At 43.3% G+C, this 27,698-nt stretch overlaps 1 protein-coding gene and 1 long non-coding RNA gene across 2 annotated transcripts in view; both read right to left on the reverse strand.

Moving 5' to 3' along the window:
• Nucleotides 1-1,857: 1,857 nt before the first annotated feature.
• LOC138727945 (uncharacterized) lies at nucleotides 1,858-3,599 on the reverse strand. Its single transcript, XR_011338640.1, has 3 exons — nucleotides 3,446-3,599; nucleotides 2,219-2,329; nucleotides 1,858-2,058 (listed from the first exon to the last, which is right to left on the reverse strand). It is a non-coding gene; the product is annotated as an uncharacterized lncRNA (long non-coding RNA).
• A 1,660-nt stretch (nucleotides 3,600-5,259) lies between these two features.
• Nucleotides 5,260-27,698, reverse strand: part of RNFT2 (ring finger protein, transmembrane 2) — a 28,087-nt gene continuing 5,648 nt past the window's right edge. The window contains exons 4-10 of the mRNA XM_069870835.1: nucleotides 27,218-27,294; nucleotides 25,576-25,676; nucleotides 23,892-24,045; nucleotides 12,856-13,005; nucleotides 9,255-9,320; nucleotides 8,099-8,200; nucleotides 5,260-6,405 (exon numbers count right to left, since the gene is read on the reverse strand). Coding sequence (XP_069726936.1) covers nucleotides 6,271-6,405; nucleotides 8,099-8,200; nucleotides 9,255-9,320; nucleotides 12,856-13,005; nucleotides 23,892-24,045; nucleotides 25,576-25,676; nucleotides 27,218-27,294 — 785 coding nt within the window. The 3' untranslated portion in view covers nucleotides 5,260-6,270. The remainder of the gene's footprint in view (nucleotides 6,406-8,098; nucleotides 8,201-9,254; nucleotides 9,321-12,855; nucleotides 13,006-23,891; nucleotides 24,046-25,575; nucleotides 25,677-27,217; nucleotides 27,295-27,698) is intronic.

Raw genomic sequence — 27,698 nt, forward strand, 5'->3', positions numbered from 1 at the left:
GTACATAAACCAAATTACTTACTAGAGGGTATGTATTTGTCAAAGCCTTACATTTTCTGGTATAATTGCTATTGAATGCCTCCATTTTTTTGACAAGGGGTGTTTTTATCCTTTTAAAAGTATCTGATTTTACCCTGGTTGAGATTTGTATTGGAAAAGAAAGCATGCCGTGTACTCCCCTAGTGCTGTTCTTACTGTATTGCAGCAGCTGTGTGAGGTGGTGGGGTTCTGTACCGTACTGATGGGTAGGAAACCAGCACAGTTCCTCTTTGCCACTCCTCTTTTGTGTTTTTTACAGCAGCCCAGAAGTCATTGATTTTGATTAGCTTCACAGTTGCGCCTCGGTGAAGACTGGGGAGTGCTCTCTAAATGAAAAAAAAAAAAGACCTCATCTTAGGTTTCAGCAGACGGTGCGTGTGCAAGCCAGAGGAGGAGGCTATGAGATCATAGTCTATATTGAACGCCGCATAATGCGGCTGTGAGGAAAGTCTTTATTAATTTTTAAAGCAGCACTCCACCAAGATAGCTCCCATCACATTAGAACTTCATATTTCAAGTTAAAAAAGCAGCCTAGTGTGGACTACTAATCAGCTCCTCTCCCCCTGCCTGTTAAAATAAGTTCTTTGGTCAAATTAATTCTGTGATAGCACTGTTGCCTGCTTGCAGACAGCTGGGTTACACCCAGGACAGAATTTAGCCCATTAATTCCAGATTCCTTTATCTTCTCTCCTAGAATTATTTTCAGCAGGTAAAATATTACAGAATGGGACCAGGCCTCTTGTCGTACATTTTCATGTGCCCAGGAGAGGCATCAGCCAATAAAAACATAGAGCAAGCCACCAAAATCAATGAGTTGTCAGTGATGAGGAATGTGAAACCCATCATACTGCTGGTTTAGAGCACGTAGGCATGCAGAAATTACCCTAATTTAGCTAAGCCCATTACTGAAACAATTTACTTAGATCAGAAACGTTTTGTAAATCAGTTTAATCTGATTTGTGAATTTGCCCTGTTTCTACACTACCTTAGAATTAGAAGAGTCTAAACTCCACTGCAAAAGCAGCAGCAGCACCTTCTGATGAAGCGGATTACAAACAAGTTCAGTTAAATCGGTGCACTTTCTATGTCCCCATGTGCCTTGGAATCAGGCACTTTTCCCTGCTGCCTCATGCGATGAAACAATTTGGTTAAATAAATACTGTTCTTGTTGTAGTTCTTGTAGGTTGAGCAGGCAGAGGAGAATCTCACTTGGGGGTGGCTGAAGGAGATCTTTCCCTGCTGACAAACTGCACTATCATATACAAAATGGTTCATGGTGAGGATAGCATGAGACAGATTAAAATTGTCGTTTTCCTACAAATGGTTTTAAGACATCTGTCCATGATCCTGACAGAAGTCTGACTTAGATATAACAAACTACCTGTGGCTCCAAATTAAATCCTGGATCTATGTATTTGTTCATGTCAGAACCTCCTGGCTATATTCTACCTCCACAACAGCTGAACAGTATCTTCACAACTTTCCTTAGAGCAAATCTGCCGATTTTGAATCTCTGCTTCAAAATCAACCTCATATTTGTATAACACTATGCAAGGCACTGCTGGCTGTATGCCAAGCTAAACTTGTTCATCTCTTAGTATAAAAGTTTAGGAGACCCTGGCCATCTTAATTCAAAATCCAAAAATAAATAAGCTGGGAGCTGACCTTCCTTAGGAAAACACCAGTGTACCAGTTAGCCTGAATGGAGGAGAGGAATCCTCACATGCTGCTCCTACCTTGGTCTCCTAATTCTGTCCTGGTCTGAAGGTGCCAGCCCTTTTTGTTCAAAAGGCTGTCTTTGCTCACAGTACAGGTACTTGTTGCACTTCTGTGCTTCTTCCCTCTGCCAATCCTACTGGCTTGGATCACGTGCCATCTGCATAGCAAGAATCTCCATCAGCACATGCCCCCAACGCACTCCTGAACTCGGGTCTTCCAAACAACAGCTCTGCCCTCTGCAGCTGTGGGAAAAAGCTGACTGACTGTTCCAGTCAAAGCTGCCAAACTTCCATTCCCCATCTGCAAGGGAAATCGAAAACTACAAAGTACAAAACAGGTGAATATTTTTTTCTGACAACATTTATTAGAAAACCAGAGTGACTTTTCACATAACTCTGATAAGAATTCACTCTGCATGAATACTCGAGTACCTGAATGTCACAGGATTTTTAATACTTACAGAAAGTGACTGTGTAGCTTGACCAAAATTCACTGAAAGCATCTGGTCTGGAACTGCCATTATTAGTTACATCCATTATTGATTACATCCATTATTAGTTACGGATGCCACCTACGTAGAAAGCAAAACCAACTACAATGGGATTTGATTTTCATGGTTATTCATATCATAACCTTTCCAATCAATTTGAAGACCACATTTTGTCACAATAAAAAAATCTTCCCATCATCTTTGGTCCTTAAGACATTTTCCAGTCTGCTCCCAGGTGTATGGCTAACTGAATAAACCAGAAGGAATGCAGTGAACACACAGTTCCTTGCACATTCCTGATTTAGTACTATTTGGATGTAAACTCTTGCAGAGTCACTGTGCAAGTTTCCACCCTGACCAAAGCAAGAGCAAAGCATATGCTCACTGCTGATATGAGTTCATGAAGGCTCCTGTTTATGGTTGGATGTAGCTTCTCTCTTTTGTAAAAGGAATTTCATATGCTGAGACTCTTTGTACATATTTATAATGACTTTATTAAAAAAAAAAAGAAAAATAACTGTTCAATGGCAAAAAAGGCTCCTGCGTTTATTTCCTCTCTGAATTCTGAAAGCATAATTTCTTTCCACAATGTAACTGTTTTCCCATGGAAGTCAACAGAAGTTTCTCACCAATTGTCATTAGAACCAAAGTTTCCCCTGTGTGTTTTCTGGTCCAAATATCACATTCTAAGAGAGTGTAGAATTGTCCTGCCTTACATACCCGAGGAGGCGGGGATTGACACACTGTGAGCAGCACAGGGCTGTCTCTGCCACAGCACCCAGGACAGGCCAAGAGGGACTGAAGGATGTAGTTTTAATTTAACAGTGGCCAGTAGCGAACTACTTATCTTAGAATCATAGAATGGTTTGGGTTGGAAGGGACCTTAAAGACCAACCAGTTCTAAACTCCCTTCCATGGGGGGAGGAATTCTTGCAAGAATTAAGATTATCTTTATTATGCTTCCAGAAGAATAAATATCCACAGTGTAGAATTTCCCCTTCTGTTTAGCACTAACTGGTTTTAATAGACCAGTGGATGGTCCGCTCAGATACAGGGCCTTCCATAACGAGGGTCTCACAAACAGATCAGTGCTGCGTTCTGTCACTGAGGTGTGTGAATAGCAGCAGAAACCCTCTGTCTCAAAGGTAACCCAGAAAACAACTTCCCTGGATGTCTGTAAAGACAAAGGAGAATTACCTGTGCACAGGTGTCAGATGCCACCGAAGCTCATCATCAGAGCACGAGATGTCTGTACCAGGACCAGAATGCTGCCTTGGAATAGTGAGGGACGGCAAAAATCAAGAAGGGATCACCGAGATGAAGCAAAGAAAAAATAATCATTAGAAGTTCTTGAAAATTAGGATGCTGGTGCAAAGGGTTTAACACGGGTACCTAAACCTCCCAAGGTAATGTCACAGTTCCACTGAGTGCTGGTATGAAGTCCAACTGTGTGATTTTTACAAGTCCTTGGTGCATAGCAAAATGTTTCAAGCATACAATGATGACAGCCCTCTCTTTTCTTACACTGCCAACTGGGAAAATCACTCATTAAAGAAAAAAAAAGTAAAGAAAAAGGATGTAAGAATGGCAAAAGGTATTTCCCATACTTTCCTTCTGCCTGCCTCCCTTCCTTAACACTAAATGAAAAATACACCTTTGAAACAGCACATCAAATGTTGCTTGTTGCGTGAAGCTCATACTGACCTTTCCATACACTTCTCCAAATACATTTTCCGGGAATAAAACCAGAATTAGAAGTGGCTTTTCAAACATTTTGAAGCAAATACCACTAACCCATTAATTAATTGGCACTGCACTGAAAACTGTACATAACAGCATTTTGTACCCACTGAAAACCTTGCTTCCTTTCTTCCTGAACTCTCTCCCTCCATCCCCAAAAGGCTATTCCCATTGGAGACAGCCACTGGATTCCTTGGCTTAGTTCTCCAATTTCGTAGGATCTGTTTGACAAGAATCAAATCACTCTGTGTTGTAAAGTAAAGGTTTTCCTCCTCTATTTCCCTGTATCTCTCAAGCCAGATCCGGGCTATCTTCCCTGCTCAGGCTTTGCCTCTCACCATTTCTCCTCTAGCCATACTGAACTATTACTTCCAATGAAATGTTGAGCCTTAATCCTGTTACTATTAGCTCCTGTTTGCTTTAATTCTTCTCCCTGTGGAGTTTCGCAGCAGGAAGGGAAGGTGACAGTCAGTACATACACACAGGCTCATTTCCCCCAGGTACAGTTCTTCCTGATTATCCACTCAAGTGGGATTGTAACCTTACGGCCATTTCCATAGTAATGAGCATGGAAGATGCCACAATTGCCTAATGAGGCACTTCCTCTGGGCATGGAGCGAAAAGCAGAGGTTGTTTAGTAAAAAAGAAAGCTCCAGCAAACAAACAGCAACTCCATTTGCATGCAAGTGCCACTGCAGCACCCTCAGCAGAGGTGGAAATCGCAGCCATATAACGTATGCTAATCCGCCTGCTAACAACACAAGGTATCTCCTCCAAGAGCCTGTTCTGAAGCCGAGGTGTTACAATCAAGTCCCCCATCACAGATGGATTATCCAGCTTGTGTATAAACCTGGATGGCTCCTAAAGCAATGCAGCTGCTTCCCTGTAATTCTGCCCTCAAGCCTGTCTTGCCAAGCCCAGTCTCTCCAGCAGGCCTGGTATCTTGATGTCCCAGCATTTCTGGTATCAACAGAGCTGTGTGAGCACATTTTTGCTGGTTTTGGACCCAGGCAGTTTCTGGATGCTGAGTGGCACTGGATGTGAAAGCAAGTAAAAGCCTTGCCTTAAGTGGCCGCGCTGAGGAGCATAGAATCATAGGATGGTTTGGGTTGGAAAGGTCCTTAAAGATCATCCAGTTCCAACCTCCTGCCATGGGCAGGGACATGTTCCACTGGATGAGGGTGCTCCAAGCCCCATCCAACCTGGCCTTGAACACCTCCAGGGATGGGGCAGCGACTGCTTCTCTGGGCAACCTGGGCCAGGGCCTCTCCACCCTCACAGCAAAATCTATCTGTCTAAGATCTCACCTCACTCTCCCCTCTTTTAGCTGAAAACTGTTCCCCCTCTTCCTGTCCCTGCCCTCCCTGATAAAGAGCCCCTCCCCAGCTTTCCTGGAGCCCCTTTCAGTACTGGAAGCTGCTCTAAGGTCTCCACAGAGACCAAATTGCAGATACATCTGGAGTTGTGAGATGCTCATGGTTAGGACCTTAACTTATCACCCAGAAAAATCAAACCTGACTTTAGTCTCTCCCTGCCTCCCACTGTTCTCTCCATATGCTAGGAAATCAGAAAGCCTGATCATATAAACTAAAGAGGAAAACCATTCCCAAGAAGTGCAAGTGTCATTTCCAGCTTCACTAGCACAGCCTTCCCAAGCTCCTTGAGATCTTATTTGGATCGCAGCACGTGCAACTGGTGGAATCAATTGCAAAAACATGGATGCTGGGAAATGATGTTTCTCCAACCCCAAATAAACTTTGGGCATATGGTTCTGAAGCCCTGTTTTGGAAGAGATCTCAAAGGTAACACAACAGCAACAGTGTAATTCTATGAAGTTACAGATTCAGGCAAGCTAAGGCCATTTAATGTGAAAAATCTCACCGGTGGTTTGAGCCAAAAGAAAACGGCTTTTTTTTCCAGTATACCAGGTTACACACATGCAATTCACAGTACGTTCACCTTATACAGGCAATATTTATCTGTACTAAAAGGACAGAAAAGAAGAAAACATCCCAAGCAGTTTACAACTATGTAAGTTCAAGAAGAAATCTTGGCTGTAGCTTAGCCATGGAGTTTGCCATAACAGAAATCACACCTTTCTTGCCTTTGAGGAAAAAGTTCTGGCTAGTAATAATTGTTCTGTTGCCTCCCGGAGAAACAGAGCGGGAAGGAAGACTAAGACAACAAATCCACAGGCAACTAAAGAGGGGCATGGGTCCACCAGGCTTTCCAGATTTTTCTTCTCTCTCCACATGTCATTCCACTGTTGTTATGTATTGGTTTTAATACACCTGGAAGTGAGCAGAGGTGGTGCCATCTTTCCAGCAACGCAGGGTTTCTACTGTGACAGAACGACAAAGGGGACAGGTTTTCTCCCTGTCGAACCAGAGGCAGAGGCATTCTTCACAAAACACATGCTGTGGAGACAAAAGGGCATCATCACAACAAGGGCAGGAGGTCCAGTCTTGGCACCAAGTGTGCACACTCAGCAGGACAGCGATGGGAGGAAGCAACGATTCGAGTTCAGGTGGACAGTGCAGCTGACGAGCAGTACTCTGGTGATACGAGAAACAAACCCCAGCTCTACCAGTACATCAGTTTGCCAAAGTTAATGACATAGTACTGGTTCTTAATACAGCAACAGAATGAAACATTACAAAGGCCAATGACATTTGGGCTAACAGTAGTTGAGAAGGTTTTCTCTACCCTGTTTCTCTCCTGTGTTATTTTACAAGTCTTCACTTAGCTCAAACCACCTCCTCTCTTTCACCTACTCCTTATTGCATTTGTTTCTTCTACTCACACCATCCATTCCTAGTCAGTGGCTTAGCAGTCCCTGTCTCCCCTTCTCTATAAATGTCAGGCACTCCTTGCCTTCTCCTCTCATTTCTACAGTGAGCTACAACAGTGTTTTCCCTCAGACTGCCCTGGGTACTAACAGGACACAGGCTGTCCAGGACACAACCCCATCTACCCGAGACTGGAAGAGTGGGAATAGGGCAAGAAGGGAGTATTAGAAGCTGTTAAGAAGCTGAGAGCTCCTCAACACATGTGGAGTCAGCAGAAATGCTATTCATCAAAACCTCAACTCTGACAAGCACATCCAAAACAGCTTCTCTGGGGCTTACAGCTTGACAACAACCACCCAAACGTTCGCAGGAATAGCAAGAGGCACCTTTGATGCACAGGAGTTCTGCTTGCTTTAATTTGATAACCCTGTTACAAAGCATGGGAATGTTAAAGCTCTTCAGGAACAGGCTCTTGAGCTTTAATTTGCTATCGCAAGGGAGTACGTATCCCACCAAGTCTGTTCCCAGAAAGGGCCGAACCCTTCTTCCTAAGGTCTTCCTGCATGTACCACACATCAGCCAGAGCTAGCCTCTGGGATGCAGAATTTCAACTCCAACAGACAAATCTTGACCAATTACAAGCAACTGAAGAGAAAATCTTGCATAAGCATCGTCAGTTTTGCCACAAAGCAATGCCTTCAGCTGGCCTCTAATATATTAACAGAAACTATGACAGCATGGTGTGTTCAGAGGGGTTTACCAGTGCCAGACTACGCCTACTGCATTGCTCAGAGCATGCCATTCTTATGCTCTAGGTTTTGCCAGCCTTTACCAAATGAGAAACAAAATAATTCCCAGGTAGTGGCAGTGGTGACCAACTTCTACATGCAGAATTACTTTTATTCCTGACCAGGTGCTCAGAGGCCAGACTGTGAATGAGTGCTTCACCGGTGTAACGCATCCTAGTAGGCTCCTTCTGGACTTATGCTCCTCTCATAGCACTTGCTCATAACTCAGTTGCCCTATTAACTAGCCAGTCTCCCCAAGGGTCAGATAAAAATGTCTTGCATTTTAGATCCAAAGTCTGGACTATAACACTCATCTTTTCTACCTCAGTGATCAGCCCCTGAAGAGTGACTCAGCTACTCTGAATCACTGGCTATCCAAAAGAGGGCAACCAATATCCACCAGGACCTAGATCTTGCAAGACCCAGGAAATCATTTTAGAAGTACCTAGGCTAACTGTGCCTCTCCCCAACTGCAGAAGTTAACCAAATGAACTCCAGCGGGGGAACCTGACAGGGGAAGCTTGGGGTCTTACCTGGCACATGAGGATCAAAGGTTCCCTGAATTCTGCTTGGCAAATTGCACAGATGTCACCTGCCTCGCTGCACTGCTGGCTGGTAGCACGAACTCCATAGTTCTGTTAGGGAGAAGTGGAAAATATCCCAGTGTCAAAGGGTTTGAAGAGAACCTGGTGTGTGGCTAAGCATACACATACACAATCTGTTTTTCACACTCAGATTCCCTGCATGACCTGGCAAGGACATCGATAGATATAGTTCTGTTACTATGTGTGGGGGAAGGGGGATTTAGGCACCAGGACACAGAACACAGGGAGTCTGGAGCTCTGTGTTCTCTGTTTTGTTTCCCCCCCGAGCAGGCTCCATCTTTTAGTGCCTCCACTTGTGGAGCAATGATAATGAAATTTAATGAGCTCAACAGGGAGCTGAAAGGATTAATTCAGCATCATTTGCAGAGGTGTTTAGATAGTGGGAGGTATTATTACTAGCAAGTTAGACAATAGAAGAAAGAATAACAGCAGCAGCACCCACAGGCTTCCTCCTTTTCTTTTTAAATATGTGGAAGGTAAATGTTGCTTCTCCCATCATAACAGTAATAGGGGAAATGGAAACACGCTGAGGAAAAATGACCAGTCCAAACCCATAGAATAAGCAAGGCAAGCTCTAACAAACTTCTATGATGTTCTGTACCTTTTCTCTACAGCCTTTGATTTCACTGTTTTAAAATATCAGTCACAGTATTTCACCGCAACAGATCTGAATGTCAGTGTATAATGTGATGCCTGGGATAATTTCTGTGCACTGTAGGATCTCTTATAATGTCACTGTGTGTTAGGCACCACATTCTTCTATTTAAAGTCTTTCTCACACTCTGCACTATGAAGTTCTGTAAGCGTCTCGCAGCTTTGGCCTCAATGGATTAATTCATATTACACAGGCCTTCCAATCAAGACAAAAGAGGCCAGATTAGCAACAACCTCTTACCACATCTGTGCAGGAGAGATATTGTAAAAGGTCCCTAAAATCTGTGACAAGAGATACCAGCTTATCCAGCCATGGAACAACAAATGTTTTTATTCTATGATCCTGATAGACTGAGCAGTTTTCAACTCCATCACTGAATAGTAATAAGGCTCCACCTATGAACCTGCTGTAATGCGTATGACTACTCACCTGTGGAGTGCAAAGGACCTTCAGTGCCTTCCGGACACTTCCCAGACGACCACAGATGTCAAAAGACTGCAATAAAGACATTCCATTTTAGATACCTGTTACAAAATATGTGTGGTTTTAAGTACAGAAACTCAGAAAACAGTGTCTCCAAATGGATACTCAGAAGGAATAAAGATCCTAAGTAACAATAGTGTCAAAAAACATTTCATGGTGATCATGAATTATGTAATAAATGTGAATTGATAGTGCAGAAGGGTGGCCAAAAATGCTTTGGTAACAATGGGCTGCAAATCAGGGACTTCAAGGGACAGAAAGAGAAGCAGCATCAGGGAACGGTTGGACTCGATGATCCGGTGGGTCTCTTCCAACCTGGTTATTCTGTGATTCTGTGATTCTGTGAGTCTGTGGGAGGGTAGATTTCTCAGCCCCACGAGGTAGGAAAGGGCTAAAATGGACCCATTCCCACCCTGAGAAGCCCCGAAGTGCGGTTAGAAAACACTGCAGTTAGCTTGAAAAACAGGGAAGGAAGGGCAGTCTTTTCACATGAAGGAGGCAGAAAACAGCCTTCTTCAGCCTCTGGGGAAAAGGGAGATTTCCAGAGCCACGCAGCTCTGCCCACAGCCTGACACTTCAGAGCCTAGGTGATATTATGAAAGAAGAAGTGGGAATTGCCTGTCTGGCTGCAGAGAGTGATTCTGTGGAGTGCAGCAACTAAATGCTACCAACAGAAGTACAGCCTGAGGAATAAGAAACAGGACGGAGGCTGAGCTGCTCCCAACCACTTAAAGAGTGAGATACTTCAAATGCCAGGAATGGAGTGGTTTTCCAGCACCTTGGTACTTTACAGATTCCCAAAGATGGCCAACAGCAGGGGCAACATCAGGTCCTTTTCTTCCCCCCTCCCTCCATTGCCCAGTAAACATGATGTAACTGCATCTGGAGAGCAGCACTCATTCTGGGCTCCTCATTAAAGACTAACTGAAGTTCAGAGAAGGGCAGAATATAAGCCTGCAGAAAATGATTTCTGAAAAGGGACTTAAAGACATAAATATTTACAGCTTGGCTGAGCAATACAAAAGCAGAGGGAAAAGATGATAAGCTGCCTATAAATATCAGGGGGCTGAGCAAGAGAGGAGACGCTCAGCATTCTTAAAGTGAAGACACAGTACTACTAATAAAAGGCAAAACAGTTTGAATACCTAATCTGGTTCACCTTTCCTACCTGTTGGCAGAACACAGGGAAAAAGACACTATGAACTAGAGAAGACATGTAAAAATGATCGTGCAAAGAGCAACCCTACACTAGCTGGGAGAAGTGCCAGATGACACAACAGGACATTCCCGTTTCTAACCCACCTGAGTGAGAAGTGGCTGGGAGGGCAGGGGAATACGCAGAGCTGTAGTGGACCAGCACTACAAAGGCACCAGAATGCCTGGAGTTGGCTTTCTATTTTTTTTTTTTGGTTAGTATGATTAAGTGGGCTCACTGCGGGGAATGCCAATGAGATCATCACACAATAGATATGGAATCAAATGAAGGCACCAATAATGCTTCCAGTCAGCACATAAAAAGGCTCCTAGGGTCCTTCCAGTAATGTTTCCAGTCAGCAACTAGCACTTGAGGCTCTGACTACTACAGACTTTTTATTTACTAACAAGGATAGGCATCAGCTCTTTGCCACAGTTCAATTCACAGCTTTTTCTGGTTGTTTTGCTTACAGAGTAACTTCTAATGTCTTTGCCTGACGTTTCCTATTCTCCCAGCCTATTTCTCCACTTCATCTTTTTCCCTCTGGAGCTTCCTATACCCCCTCAAAACCGCACATTTCAGTAGTCTCTTAAACATCCATTTATCACTCCATGCACTGAGGTCTATGTTACATCAGTCATCTTTCTAGCAACAGGATTGCAACAACTGGGTTTGCAGCCAGTGCTTCTGTCCAGGACAGGCTGAAAACAAGGCCTCGATGCCAATATTGATAATTTTATTGATGAATACCAAGGATTTCTTCCCCTAAAAAAGAGGTTCGTATCTTCACAGTCCAGGCAGAGACACCAAGATCGCTTCCATCAGCTGCACTATAAACAACCTGCTGAAAGTCAAGCCTGCCCTTTGTGCAGGCAAAGGGGCTGCAGCCCTAGCTGAGCCCTGGATTTTTGCCAGGAGCACAGAAGGTCTGAGTGCCAAATTGGCTTCTGTGGTTTTTCTAATGCGGTTTGTGGCTTTACTAATGTGAACTCCTTTGGGTATATTTTCAGTTTCTCAGGCAAGGAATTAGACCTGCAACTCTTGTGATTGTAAATGGGATGCACGTACCTAGTAGTCCGTGATTGGTACTGGAAGAGTGTGCTCCCACTTTTTGTTCACTTCCAAGCAAAGCCTCTAGCGTGCAGAGGTTTAATCTTAACCTGGACACATCTATGGTACTAAGTAGTTGCCACACAATGTCCTGGGACATGTTCCTGGACACATCACCCTTCAGCTGGCCTATCATCCATTTTCACCTCTGATGAAGTAGATGAATTAAAGGAAGAAACATGCACTTAAAGGCCTAGCCTGTAGTCAAGGTTCTTTCACACAAGTGTGCCCCACAGACTTGGTCCTAAGTCACAGTCAAGGCCAGTACATAGCTGTCCTTCTCTCCTCACAGAACTTCTAAACAACAGATCAGCAGAACTTTTCAAAATGAGGTTGCTTTTCCAAATCAGGTTATCACACCACAACCTATAAAGGCTTCGTATCAGAGAAACATCAAGCTAACCCATAAAGCACTCCTTGCACCTAAGTGCCAGGGCCTTGAGTGCATTAATAGGCCTTCACAGCTGTGATGAGACTCACCTGGGGTCCCCACCCACAGCCCCTGCCCATGGGCCAGGAGCACTATTTAAGCTTAGCCCGGGAGGCCTCACTTTTTGACTGAGCTGTGTTGTGTTTTTGTAATTGCAATCAATATTCCTGACCAAACAAGCCAGAAGGACACAGAAAGTTTGGATACTCTCATCCAGAGGGGATCCAGGCAATGGCATCTTTGAAAAGGAAAACAATGCTGTTGCACAGCACAGAGTAAAAGGCAGGACACACAGAGCTGAGAGAATGGATGGGTGGGCAGGGAACTGCATTGGTCTTACATGCTTCCTATTCCTCTGTGTTGCTGCTGTGTTCAGTACTGTGAGTGATAGAACACCTACCCTGTCTGCAAAGGCAGAGGAAGGCTTGGAGATAAACATTTAACTGTCTGCAACCTTCCTTTCAGTGCTGCATCCAAAAGTCTGGAGACGGCTAACCTCTTCTAGTACCGGCTCCCCAGGACTCCACTCCCATTCTCTTCTAGCCTTTACAGAAAGGGATTAGAAAGCAGCAATGACCTCATCAGCCTGATGCAACCCCACACAAGCAGTCACAGAGCCTTCTCTAGCCCACCAATGCCCACACACCAGAGAAACAAAATGCTTTAGGCAGCTAAAGCATGTGGTGTTGCCAGGTGCTTTCCCTTCCTGGGTAGCAACAGTAAAAAAAGGTGTATTTGTTCCCCTCAGCTGTGCTTCTGTCTATGCTCTTGCTACAGCTCCCACGGAGGTTTAGTAATGGAGTGGTGCTCACCTTGCAGAGGCTATACAGGATGATCAGGATCCCACCTAGTAAGTAGCTGCTGGATGGATCATCTCCCATGATGTATTTATACCATAGCTGGATGGGGACGAGGGAGCGGAATAGCTGGCTCAGCTCCTCAATAACCAGATAAAACTTTCCCTGTAAAACAAACAAGCGATATGTGATTACTACAGACACTCAAAAGAGCTGCACTTTACAGATGTGGGGCTTAAAGCTTCTAAGACTTGTGTTCACCATCCACCTATGCACTGTTACATGATGCAAAGACCAGTATTCATGAGACGCAGGTTTCTTTACAGCCAGTTAACTTAGTGCCTAGAAAGGACAATTATTCTTTTTTTCTTAGTGTTTCTCTTGCTCTGTCATTTATTCAGCTATTCTGCACTTCTGAATTTTAAACTTTTAGTACAGGTTATGGATATACACACTGCATATCTGGACATGGCTACAGAATGGCATCAGCAGAGGTTAAGACTTGCAGGGATGAATATGATGTAAATTAGAGATATTAATACTGAAGAAAGGAATGCAAGGTAAGCCTCTTTGATCCAATACCCCCTTCTGACGGTACAGAAATTTAAATATAAGGTGACATCAGTCTTTCTGACAATTTTCTAGGTCATCCTAAAGAACCAAATTAATTAACTCTTTGCCAGCACCCTTCCAATCAGGTGTGTGTTGATCTTATACAATACACCACTAAAAAGAGTGGCTGACAAAAACCTTCAAGGCATTTAAACTTCCAAACCTTTCCAAGGACCTTAAAAAAGAAAAGTGTGGGGGGGGAAGCATGCTGGTTAGAACACTCGTCTCATGAAACTTGTAGAATTAGCAGCATTCTTGGTAAACCTTCACCAAAGCTGTCCTTACTGTTCTGGCATTTACTCCAATTAGAAAGCATTCCTTCCTTGAAGGACACCTGCAAGGTAACAAACTCCCTCCTGGCTTACTGCAGCTGTAATGTGCAGTATCTGAAATGCATTTTTCTTAGCATGTAATTTCTACTGTAAAGCACCTAAGATGAGGGCTGAGAAGCTGGCTAAATGAGGCTACCTAATTAAACACACCCCAAATTCCCCCCTCCCTTCTGAGGACTTCTTTATATTCTGTTTAACAGGGACAACTGGCAGCAAGGCATTAGGTCAGGGCAAGCTGTGAGCCCAGGACTATGCTTAATCTGCAGTGACATTATCTGGATAGAAAGATTTGTTTTCGACATGTCAAAATTCTTTTCTTTGATAAGATCAGGGAGAAGGGGGAAATTCCCTTGGAATTTTGCTGCGCTGTCCCAGTTAGCCTTGTCATCAGTGATGTCATCCCAGGTCAGTCATTAATTGGTGAGATTTGGAGTGGGGATTAAGTCTGCCGCAGCCCGCAGGGTAGCAGCAGCTAGAGCCCTTCCCCAGGGTCTCAGAGATGAGATCACTCGGCAGGCCATCCTGCTGCACCGAACAAATAGAGTCCTTCAGAGAGCTCTGGCATTCTCATGATCTCATATTCCCCCTGGGACAAGGAGTGAGGTCACACCAGCGGTTGCTAACGGACCTGGGCTGCCTTCCTCCTCTCGCCACCATTCCCTCCTCCTTGTTAATCCCAGGTGGCATCACATAGCAAAAATCTAACAGCAACAATCTGGGGTCCTAAATGCAAGCAATTTATTAAATTAGCAGAGAGGTCTCTATCCAGTCTCATGCCTCAATACAATCATCGTTTATTTTAGGAGCCCTTGTGACAGAGGGTCGCAGTTTGCTAATGACTGCGCTGTCAATTGCTTCCCTTCACACAGGCTGCTCTTTGCCTCCCCCTCCTCAGCCAGCTCTGATGAAAGCTACCCGCAAGCTAAAGGCAGCAAACTGTTTGCTTTTTCTGACTTGTTCCTCCCACCAGGCTCTCACTCATCAGCTTTTATTTAGTCGCGCTTCCCCAGTAGGCTGAGCTGGGACAGGTCACTGCTTACTTTCTCATTGCATCAGACAGAACTTCTGGATCCAGCATTTGGCCATCAAAGCTGAGATTCTTCTACAATAGATGCTTTTGAGGCACTAAAACACTAGAGCCCGCAGCAAGGTGTAAGGAAAGACAGTCCGAGGCTGCCCTCAAGGTGTAGACAGGCTATGGAACTGCGAATGGCAGAGCTTAGCTCTCAAATGAACACAGAGCAAGTGACAAATCTCAGTTTTTGAACTACTAGATTGCCATCCCTCACAAAGCTTTTATAATTTTTTTATCTAATACAAATCTTCAGTTTTCAGTGATAACTGCAGTGTATCAGAACTTCCTATCACCTCAGTGCTTGTTAACCCTGCACAAGAGTGCAGTTAAGTTTTAAATGGATGCATGTCTCCATCCAGCCCATTAACACCACCCACCTGATCATTTAAGAGATGCGTGTTGATAAGCTCAGAGTGATTACAGCTAGGAGGAAGGAAGCAATACAAGGACAGCTGAGCATCATTTAGAAGAGACCTAGTGCTATAGTAAATGCTTACAGAAATGTAAAGCTTGTCAGGCATCTCTGCAGTGCACCAGACCTGTTTTAAACTAGAAAATCTGAAGTAATTTTAGGGACCTGCAGCAGAACTGGTGTCTTTCTTCCCAGCCAGCAGCTTAGAAAACAAGCGTTGTTTCCTGTAATTTTAGCAGTAAAATTTAGCCTTCTGATAGCAACAACTTATTGCAGAAAGCACCAATAACATGTAAGTGCATACAATATTCCTTTTTTTCTCTGCTTTTCAGCTCTTATCACTTGCTATCTAGGTTGAATTTTCAAAGCAAAATCACAGAATCGTTATAGTCGGAAAAGTCTTCTACGCTCATCCTGTCCAACTGTCAGCCCAACCCCACTGTGCCTGCTAAACCACGTCCCAAAGTACCACAGCCACACTCTCTCTGAACCTCTCCAGGGATGGAGACTCCCCGCCCAGGTCACTGCCCCGGGAAGCCTCTGCCAGGGCTTCACCACTCTTTTGGTAAATAATTTTTTCCCAATATTCAATCTAAACCTCCCATCCCTTCTTACTTGAGAGAAGAGTCCAGCACCCACCTCACTACAACCTCCTTTCAGGGAGCTGTAGAGAGTGATGAGGTCTCCCTTCCACCTCCTCTTCTCCATGCTCAACAGCCCCAGGTCCCTCAGCTGCTCGCAGACCACTATGCTCCAGACCCTTCCCCAGCTTTATTCCTCTCTTCTGGACATGCTCTAACCCCTGATGTCTGTCTTGTACTGAGGGGCCTCAAACTGAACACAAGGTTTGAGGTGCTCTCTTTGTCTCAAGCTGTATTTTATCTGAAGACTTCAGGTAAACTATTTCAGCTATTTCTCATCAATATGAGGAACAACTGTTTATTTTATCGAGCACAAATACAGTTATTTCTCCTGTGCATCTTACTTGGAACAACAGCTTGAATTAAGACAAGGTCTTCCCGTTACATGTAAATCTGGGTTTCTTTGGAATACACTCCTAGAGACTGAATAGCTCCCTAAGATCAGGGAAAGCTGGGTTTGTTGAGCCTGTGGCCCAGCCCCAGTGCATGACTGGACTATGCAGGCCTTGCACAGGGCCTTGCTGGACCACAGAGACTAAACAGGATATTACTCAAAATTACAGCTCCTGGTTAGGATAGTCAGGAGAATCATAGAATCATCAGGTTGGAAGAGACTCACCGGATCATCGAGTCCGACCATTCCTATCAAAACATTAAACCATGCCCCTCAGCACCTCGTCCACCCGTGCCTTAAACACCTACACGGAAGGTGAATCAACCACCTCCCTGGGCAGCCTGTTCCAGTGCCCAATGACCCTTTCTGTGAAAAGAGTCTCTGCTCTGTTCTCATCAAGCCCTTGCAACAGGTTGGAGTTAGGCCTGACTAAAAAGTAAGTACAGTGCTTATTTTGCTTCCTCTGCGGAACCAGTTGCTGCCAAAGCTGACAGTCTGCTACTCCTGTTATCACACACATCATTAGCGCGAGTAGCAAAGGACTGTGCTGCAGATCTAATTATAGCAACTCTGTTGATGAGTCTGGTGATACCACACAGTGAAATCTTGATTCCTGTTTGGGTTTTTTTTTTCAGACTGCTTTGTTAAAAACTAAGTCAACAACTCCTGTATAGCCCTCCATTTTCCTTTACCTCCTTCACCACATAAAAAGACCATTTCAATACTTGAAATCAAGCAGTTATTATGGAAGAACAGAATTCAGGATACAATTTTGATACAATTGCACTTTTCCTTTGGTACAGGCAGTATTGTACTGTCTGTAATGATGTGCACACATACCACACCTGTGCACTCAGTATTTCTTAACACCCTCATTACTTGACGGCAGAACTGCATCCTATCACTTCATGTTATTCAAGCTCTATTGAGACTAGAGAATTAACAAAAATCTTTCAGTCTTTTTATGACATCACCACTACAGTAAAAGATTAAAACCCACCAACTTATTTTCATGTTGTCGGCTGACATGAAGGACAGCTATTTTCTGCATTTTCTAAATGAAAACTTGAGACATGAGAAGACTGAGGGTTAAGCTAAGATTATCTTGGTGTCCAAGCTAAGATGTCTGGGATTAGACTTTTTATAAAGCACTTAATTTTATAGATCACATTACCATCAAAAGCTAAACCACTGACTTCAGTCTGCAGCTGTACGTGGCTTTTCTAGAATCACATAGGAATTATCTGGCAAAGAAAAGGATGGAATTCAGTTCTCCAGTGTATTGTTCAACTTTAACTTGTAGAACATTCTTCTTTCAATGCTCTTTGTTCTGTATGTGTTTTCCAGCTTCTACAACAGCTTCTTTTAATAACTTGCCTTGCTTATCTGTGGGGCACAGTATACGCTGCTGATGGATAGAAGTAGTCTTCCAGAAAAATAACATGGAATCACATAATTAAAAATTGAATCACAATATATATACAGCAAAAGGGGGAATATTACAGCTGCAGAAGCAATGCCAATTCCCACATAGCCTAACCGAGCATTGAATTTGTGGTCTCTTTTGACATAAGGCTTTGCATAAGTGTGCACGTGTGCCTCCACAGAAGGAAACTGAGAAGCACGCTAAGGTTTTACACAGTGGAATTAAAATGGGATGCAAGAGAAGTGAGAGAAGTTGCAATGAGGCAACTGTAAGTTGTGATTAGCACTCAAGGGAAGTTCCAAGTCTCACTTATTTTGTTGCCAGCAGCATTAGGACATATTCTGAAACAGGAAGATGCTAGAAAAAGCTTTTGAATCCTGCTGACAATTTGGATCAGAGGAGAGCAGGCTCTGCTGAGATTTCGGGTCATATTGCCAATATAAGGAAGTGTTGGATAGAAGCAGCAAACAGGATTGTGGCACAGAGGATGCTGGTGAAAATTCATCCATGACTAATGAGGAGTAATTCCAAGGTGGGACTAGAAGGGAAAATGAGATTTTTAGTTAGTGCACAGCACTTCGGAAAGCCACATAGTGTTATCTTGAACTGGAAAGTTAAGCTTGGAAGACACCTAAGAGCAATGATTCCTTTAAGAAGTTTAGTAGCAGCGACTTTCAAAGTGTGTTAGGGAGAGGGACAGAAGAGTCCCAGTTCCTCTGTACCTAATCTTATGCTTCAGTAAGTCTTTTTCTTTTATCAGTAATAAATTCCACATTTCTGACTCTGGGACACCACTTCTGTTCCAGGCTGCAACACATAGTTCCTGTGTCTCTAGAGGATGAAAGCTCAGATTGTTGTCTCAGAAGAGTGGATCTATTTCTGACTGAGTTCCCCCAAAGGGCATTCAAGATCATCAGGGAAGAGGGTAACAGGAGCATAGGCTGTCACCTACCTGGAAACAGCACTTTAGCCACACTGCTGGAGCAGACTAGGATTAACTTGCATATCACACAGTACAAGACAGAACAGACACAGAACTGGAGGATCTGTACCCACGTATTTTTTACAACACACCATCTATGTGCCTACTCTCAGTGCTTGTTTTAATGCTTCTGTACTTTTTGATCGGTTTCTAGAGGACTCAAATGCCCTAAGAGACCTTGTTTTTCTCAGGATGAAAGAAATTGTACATGAACTTTATGTTAAATGACTGATAAATATCTGACCCCCTGATGAATGAGAGGCTGCAGGGACATTAGAATTAATCACAATTAATATAACTTTTCTTTGGCACCTTTTCTCCTCGTGTATGCTTTCTGGAAGGGGATGTGGCCTAGGGAAAGTGCTTTGGCAGCAGCAAACTGTCCCAGATTGCCCTCTTTTCCCCGATGCAGAAGGATGGACTTCGTTCTACGTCATGGGTTGCTCTACATGAACACCTAGTGCAAGACGAGTGTGCTCCTGAAGAAGCGTAAAACTTTTGTACATGCAAGTCATTTGTACAACTAGTGATGTGATGGAGGAAGGGTCAGTGCTGAGTGAGAACGGCTGGGAATCAGGACTGTGGGCCACGGACCCCGTGGAGCTCAGCTCTGACACAAGATGGAGTCAGGCTGCAGAACAATTCTAATCATTATAAAGTAAGTACTCTTTTCCTTACAATATCTGTTTAATTACACATGGCTGTGTGCGGTGACAGAAACAGGTGGTGACATGGTAACCAAAGCAACTGTGGACATGCTTGTGCTAATGGAGAACACAGAAGAGCACTAGGGCTACCTAAAACCAAGTCTCGATAGCTTCAGGCTCACAGAACATACAGTTACCACACACCAGCTGACGCTGTAATACGTTGCTTTGAAACAGTTTGCTTCAGCTGAATGATCCAAACCATACTACTTGTACAAAAGACATTCTGAAGTTTCTTTCACGTCCAAGGTGCAGCTCCAGGAGGAATACAGAAAGCTTAATGTGCCAGGTTACACAGCAGGGCTGTCACCATCTATGCTAGAAAACACGGTATGCACCTGAAAAAGGCATCTGGTCCAAAGTTAAGTGCAAAACTGTGTAAAAAATGGCTGCCATGAATAGACTGAGTTTTCTCCAAACAGATTTGACGACCTGATACTTCAAGAAAAAACAGCAACAACCACCACCAAACAAACCTCAAGTATGTATTTTCAAAGACACAGAGAGAAGTTCACAGTGACAGCATGCACTAGTCCTTGCATACTGGTCCCTGACACCATTTGAACAGCTGAAAGAAAAATCTTCACATGACTAATGCCAGTCTTGCCTCAAAAATCTCATTTGCGATATCTAGATCCAGCTTTCCAACAAAACTGATGAGTATTTATTCAACAGTGATTTTAAACTACATTTTCAACAAACAACTTTAGTGTTTTCCTTTTGAATTTTCAGTCTTCTGGGAACACACCCCTTGTAGCTTGGACGCGCATCTGTATTGAGCATCTGCATTGAGCCCGTTACTTAGGGGCCTTGCTTATGTACCAGCCATTGAAACTGTTGGAAAAATGTGTCCTTAGAATCTTTCTCCCTGTAGACACAGGCATATACATAAACAGAAAAGAACGTGGGATATTGGTTTCTTACAGTTCTTTTGGTTTGTTTTTTTCTCTTGCCTCTCCCCCATGCTTCACTCCATTCTCTGGGATATCAGCTTAGACTGCTGACAAGAGCATGAGGAGGGGATGGGAGACTTGCAGGCACTTGGGATTTCCTAAACAAAATCTTTGGCAACTGTGTTTTTTTATTATTTATTTCCTTATTTTTAATTCCACCCCCCTCAAGCTGTCATTCCTTAGCAGTGAAAATGAAAAGCTGCCATTTATGACTGTACAACAATGGAGGCTTCTGCAGGCCACATGGCTCCTGCAGTTTAATTTACTTTAATTCATTTTATATTGAACCAAATGATCTTATTTGCCTTTTTTAATGGAGAGCCTTCAGCATGCAGGGTGGGAGCCAAGCCCCCCTTCCAAAGAAATGATGAGCCCAGCTGCTATTAAAACTTGTGCTCTGCTTGATGTGGCATCACAGCTGATGGGGGAGGAAGGGGATCTTCAGCCAGGTATGCTTCCTCTCCCACTAATTCCAGAGGTGTAAGACTGGAGTCTGATGTTGGGGTTACATTCCATTTTCTGCTTTTCTCTCCTGTTCCCAAACTCTTCTTTCCCTGCCTTCCAGTCCAATTGTAGTCTCTCAGCCTTTCTTGGCACCTCTGTTTTCTGGGCTGGTTTGGAAGCTGGGAAAGCCTGGGATTATTTTGTCAAATTTCCAATCTTCCTTCATCCTTTGGACGGACTGTTTGCAGAGATATTCCATTTCTGAGGTATTCAAGCTTGGAGAACTCTGGCTTGCATCCCCAAAATACATCAGTCTTCATGCTCTCATCATGTTTACTGTTCTCTGTATTCAGTCTGCAAAGATAAACCTCTCCTGCCTCTCAATTCCGGTTTGCGTTTCCTCTGTTATTAAAGTATGAACTGATGCTACGAACTCAAGACGGTTCCTGATATCATCTTAAACCAAATGCTGCCCTCTCTGTGCTGGGGCCGTACTGGGAATACATGACCCAGGTACCTTAGACTGGGAGAACTGAGTACCGCAGCCCAAACTTTTCATGTGTTCACTGTCAAAATGAAAAGATGCAACTGAGGTTAGAAGAGTTTAGTAGTATTCACTGTTTTCATTAGTGATCTTAGAATCACAGAATGGTTTGGGTTGCAAGAGTCCTTAAAGATCATCGAGTTCCAACTCACCTGCCACTGATGGAATAAAGCAGGTTTTATCACATGTGCAGTTGATGCTAAACTGGGAAAGGCTGTAAATACACCAAGAAGAAATATTATAATCCAAACTCATCTTGAAAGACTGGAGAAATGGTCTGGAAAGCAAAGGAAACTGAAGAGTCCAGAAGAGAACAATAAGATATAGAATCAATGATCTCTGAGAAAAGACTGAAAAAATTGGTGGTGTTCAGTCTACAGAGAAAACTGACAGGAGAAACAAAGAACGTGATCTTGCTTCGATCACAATGGATATGGAGAGGTAAGAGACTTGAAAAAGATATTTGAAGGAGATGCCTCATACTAGAAAGGCTACACCATCATCAGTGAAAACCACATAGTATTCAGAGAAGAGCAGACTCTCAAGGAGCAGTGTGAAAAGCCACACTAGCTTTCAAAGTGCCTTTGAACCTCCAAAATGAGGAAAATATGAAGACCTGCTCAGGGGTTGATACCAGAATGATCAAAGTCCCTGATATCCTGTCCATGGGCAAGTCTTATCATCACTGACTACCAGCAAGAGGTACTGCAAGGAAGCTCAACATTAAACACCTTTATGCCATTGACAGCTGTGCTGAACTCCATCCCAGACACTGCAGCAGTCTCCACTTCAGGCCCTATATTATGGGGTGCTAGAAGCTTCAAGTAACACCACTTACAAGCAGATGGGGAGGAAGAGAATAATTTTGTATCTGGTAAGTATTAAGATAGCAACTAACTCCTTGATGAGAATTTGGTCAAAGTTAATGTCACTAAAGTGCAACAGAACTGTTTTAACTCAGAAAAAGTTAACATTTAAGACTCATCTGAAGAATAAGATGTGTAGCATTGAGCTGGCCTGTAGATTTAAGCTGGGCCCTCAGGCTCAGGGAAAGATCTCAGCTATGAGGTTACCAGTTAAAATTTCTGTGGCATCCTGGGGTTCTCTTAGAGCTCTCCCATCCCAGTTTGTTCGTGCTTAATTTGTTACACCAGATCTCATCCCTGCTTGGCTTAGTGGATGCAGTGTAGAGAGGGGGATAAAAATAAATCTAGGTCCATAGTGGTAGGTAACAGCAGCCTCAGATGTCAGGGGACAGTGAGGCCATCAGTAACACCCTAAGACAAAAAGAGACTTAAAAAAAGTGAGGAATATTGCTATCCAGGAAAAGGTATTAAAAATGAAGCATCTGTGCTCTGAGTCATTATAGGCCCTTGACAGATGTGATCTTACCAGCCTCCCACTGTAGCTGCAAATAAAGACCCCTTCTCTTTCTTCTCTCCCGACAAGGATTAATGAGTACTTGGGATAGCTCTCAGACAAGCAAGCAAAGGCTGTGAACCTCTTCCAACACTGCAATTTATCTTGGGAAGACTATTCACATCAGTTTTCCCTCCCTCCCCAGCCTGGATTATGCTCTGACCTAGCACATTAATCTCCCAAAATAAAATAATAATAATAGAAGAAGAAGGGGAAAAAAAAACAGCTGGACAATTGCCAGAAATAAATTAATAACCATCTTGAATAGCCCTGCTGTGCAGGAACAAACTGCTCAACTCCCCTGCCACCTATATCATTTGTAAGCAAAACTATTCCCAGTTTAGATAGCCCCTTAAGTGCCCTGCCTGAGACTTTCAGTGATTAAATCTTGCATCTATACAGTGTCTTTCATCCCAACAGCTGCCAGAAAGTTCCTTCACCCAATGAAAATAACACATATTGTCCCATTTGCCACTGAAACGTAGACACTACTAAGTGGAAGAAGGGGCAGCATGAGCAGTCTGTAGGAGTAAACAAATATGAGAAGGTATTTGAAGAGAGAGACTATAGGAAGTTTCTAAAGTTAAGTCTACATGTGATTTTATATACATTTAACCATTTTGTTAAAATGTTTCTTCACCCATGGTCAGAACTTTTTCTGCCTTTTGTAGCATCAGTAGCTTCAATTTAATACTGTTACATCGTTGACCCCAATGTAGAGCTGAAGAGACAACTACTTGCAACTGCTTTTCATTAAATGAAGACATTTGTGCTTTAGACATATTCGTTTACAGAGGTTAATCAGAAAACAAGACTTGGAACAAAATCAACCAGAAAAGCAGTTATCTTACTGCTTGTACCCATTCCTTCTCAAGCAATGCTTACCTCTCTCTCTCTCTGTCTCTGGGTTTGCGGGCACCACCAAACCCTTGCTGAGGTCTGTGATGGCTCAAAAGCCAAAGCTCACTAACCAGGTGACTTCCTGCCAACGTTTTACTGGAGATTTTATTATTTTTATTCTTCCACCCACATTTTCTGCGGCAAATGTGTTGTAAAAGTGTCAGATTATCAAAGACAAACATTTGTATATCAAGAAGAAAAGACTCTTACCTTTGACTTGACAGCCAGAATGATCTTGGGCAGGGCCACAATTAGGCATTTCAAAGCAATGGTGAGGTACTTCAGTATGAAGTCTGCAATTCCCACAATCCACATCAGGTCAAAGAAGTCCAGCCTCTCAAGGTTCGGTTTCAGAAATATAAGGCTGAAAGGCATGAGAACAAGGCTCAAGTACCAAGAAGAACCTCATCTAAGCTTCTTGATATCTGTTGCATCCACTGCTACCTAGAGAAAGCCTAGAAACTCCCCTGAACTTTGGTGAAATTCTCAAGGGCAACAGGAATAAGACACACAAATTAGACCCATGGCTCTTCCGGGCCTCTTGATTTTGCCTATTCTTGCCCATTTCTATCAAGGTCAGTAGGTTTGCTGAAGAAGACAGGACCCAAACATTACAAAATCTGTTTCTAAAGACTACAGTCTCCTTAACTTGCAAGCCACGCTGTGAAAGAGCCTTTGGTCTAATGCCTTTCACCAACAGGCCTGCTCTATCAGATCTGGCTGTAAAAGCTTATCCTTGGAGGCCCAAGTCATCAGTAGTTAGGGTTCCTTGGGGAAGTCACGTCCCAGTCAGCCACGCTATATCTTGCTCCTGTGAGGCTGGCTTGTCACAAGGCAGAACTGCATCAGGGGCAGCAGCCTCTAAGGCTACTTGTGCATATGAAAACAAACTGGTGACTAAGGAAGCGCTGTATTAGATATGGCAGAAGGGTCAGAACTTCAGGTGTGTCATGCTCTGACAGCGGCTTTCTGCTCTCTGAAGCAGTCCAAGACCTGGGCTGTGTTAATTAGCAACTCATACCTGAACCAAAGATTCAAGAAGGTTGTGCCCCCTACATAATGTGTTGACTGGGCTGAACATTTGCTCAGCCCAGTTAAAGAACAGGAGTCCTGGACAGTAGAACTTCGCACAGCAATGGGCAGGAGCTATTGATCTGAGCAACAATGAGAACTGAACCCTACTCAGACTAAAAAACCAGGATTCTTCTTCAGCGTATTTACCTCCTAAAGCCTCATGGTAGAAAGCAAAAAATCATAACAAAAAAAAAATCACAAAAGTAAAATGACCAACCCAGAATGAAAAGCCTGAACATGAATTTAAAATACTCACAACACTGGCACAGCACAACAGGTAAAATTACATCCTAAAAACAGAAACAGAATCAGAAACTTTACTACTATTCATGCACTAAAAACAAGCAGAAGTAAATAAATCAGGAAATGAAAAACAAGACAGAAAGAAACAAAACTAGAGCAGCTATTTCTAATCTGACAGGCCAGCCTCATTAATAGTCACTGCTTCCCACACCTGCTCTTTATGTTCAGTCACGGTGGTCAAATTGGAAATTCAGAAGTCCCACCATAAAATTGTTCACCTTGTTTCCATACATAAGAAAACTGCAAGTGTACATGTTTCAAGCAGCGATGCTGTAGCAGATCATCACACCCTGGCCCCCTTAGACCCCAGTTCTATCATTTATTGACAGGAACATAGTCCACTGGTAGAAGTGATGCACACATTCTTTTCCTCCAATGACAGGTATCACAAAGATGTAACCAAGATGTCTTCAGTATGTACACTGCCTCCCAAAGTGTGGGGAGAAGCAGGCTTCCCTCTTTTCCTCCCTGGCTTTTACCACCTGCTTCCACCACAGGCAAGACAGAGTTTGCTTACCTGTTGTACAGCTGCTGAGAGCTGAAGGTGTAAAGCAAGTACAGGGTGTTTCCCGTGAGAAAGGCTAGGATCCAGAAGACAACCAACACTGACCTCTTCTCCTGAGCAAGAACAAGAAGCAAAGATAAATTGAAAGCCTTGTGGCTGCATTGAGCCTTTAACTGCTGAAGAAAAATGTAAGGCCAGCCCAGGGGACACAAATATACAACTAAGTGTGCAGTAATTAGTTTATTTACATTGGACTAAGACTCAGAAATAGGCTGTTAGGCAAAGACATGTATAAACACAAGCAGATACGGCACTCATTACCTTTACAAACAAAGTTACTTCAAAGAAATAAATCAAAATACACTGGTGGAAATGATAGCCTTATGGGCAGAACAAAGTTTTCAAAGTTGGGATCTTTCTTGGGACATCTGAAATCTCCCGATATTTAAAATGCAGCTCGACAAGCAGATCAAAACCCCAATCAGTTCCATATATTGTACAACTCTGAGCTGCCACCTGCCTGGGACAACACTTCATGAAAGAGATGTTTTACAAATAGACTCAAAGTCAATTACAAGCAGGCTCAGCTAAATCAAATATAACATAATCCACCCCCACGTGCAGTGGAGATGTTATCTGAACATATGTCAGTTCTAGAACACACATTTTTTTTTATTTAAGAAATAATTAAATGCCAAAAGAAGTGCAAATTTTGCATCTGAAAAGACAGGAACTTTATAACCAGAAGCTGCATGGCAGAAGACCTTGTCTTCGGTCTTGACTCAGTGCAGTTTTGGAGAGTAAATTTTACTCCTGGGAGGGAAAAAACACCCAGCAATTTTCTTGTGAGATGATTTATTAAGGAAATAGCTCTTCAACAGCCAGGGATGTTAGGTTGAGAGGTTGAGATTTAAAGCAGGCAGATTAAGGGGCACGCTGCTGGAAAGACAGAGGTGCAAAGTGCAAGGCAACATCCATCTATTACGTGATTGTGCAATTTATCTGTTCATTCAGCATTGTATCACATTTATTCCACTGGTGCTGGCAGATACAAGTATACACTTGTGCCACTGCTGTCACTTTTACGAAAAAGCAGTTCTAGTCTTGTGCTTTTAGTGGTGTTGAAGCATTCTGCTGACACTGGCAATCATAAGGCCTGAAAAGATCTGTGGTTTCTTTATATGCTAAGCATATTTTCAATAGAGCATTAAGATACTAAAGAGCAATACATCTACAAAACCCTTCAGCTGAACATCCCAAACCAGAATCCAAATGCTAACACATTAAATCTCATCATTAACTAGTGAAATAGGTTTCAGCGTTTCTGCTGTAAATGGGAAATTAAGGCACAAAGAAGCACTCGCAATCAGTGGCAGAACCAGAGGAAGATTACAATATCCCTGACTTCTCATCTCTTTGTTCTACTATGCCACACTTCCACAAAAGAGCATAATGGAAACTGTGGGAGAACATCAATGGGGAGAAGTAGGAAGAGGAAGCGAGTATTACAGCACAGTGCTCTTATTCTGACAGATCTGTATCCATATAATGGCATTCATTCCTATGCTGCAACAGAAGGTTCAACGTAGACATTGTTTTGTGTACAAAGAGCAACGCTGACTGGGAATGTAAGAGAGTAAGATACTGTCCTCACCTTCAGAGCAACCTGCTCTCGGAGTGTTGAGTTGGCATAGGCGAATGTGCTGGCCATACCAATGCACACGGCAATTCCTGCAGGGAAAGACACCGTCACAAGATGTAAGGCTTGGCAGGAGGACCTTCAGTCCTAAAGCACTTGATGTCAGCATTTCAAGCTTAGAAAACAATTTACTGGGCGATTTTCTGAATGCATTTGGAGTTAAAATATATAGGCAACTAAACCAGGGCAGTCTGGGCTCATGTAATAAGTTAAAATTCAAGCTAAGGGCAAGTAAAGCTACTGCAGTGAGCATTTGCCACCCAGCCGAATACAGACACTATCCTAACGTCGGGTTCTGTGCTGAAGTAGAATATAAGTGCTGCAAGTTGTAGCTGCACTGTGCAAACAGAACACAGCTAGATGACAGTATTAGAACAGAAGTTCAGTAGCTCATAGAAGACAGGGCACACTATCAAAACCCTAGAGCACACCATCA

This window comes from Phaenicophaeus curvirostris, chromosome 17, assembly GCF_032191515.1.
Source record: "Phaenicophaeus curvirostris isolate KB17595 chromosome 17, BPBGC_Pcur_1.0, whole genome shotgun sequence".
Classification (NCBI taxonomy): Eukaryota; Metazoa; Chordata; class Aves; order Cuculiformes; family Cuculidae; genus Phaenicophaeus; species Phaenicophaeus curvirostris.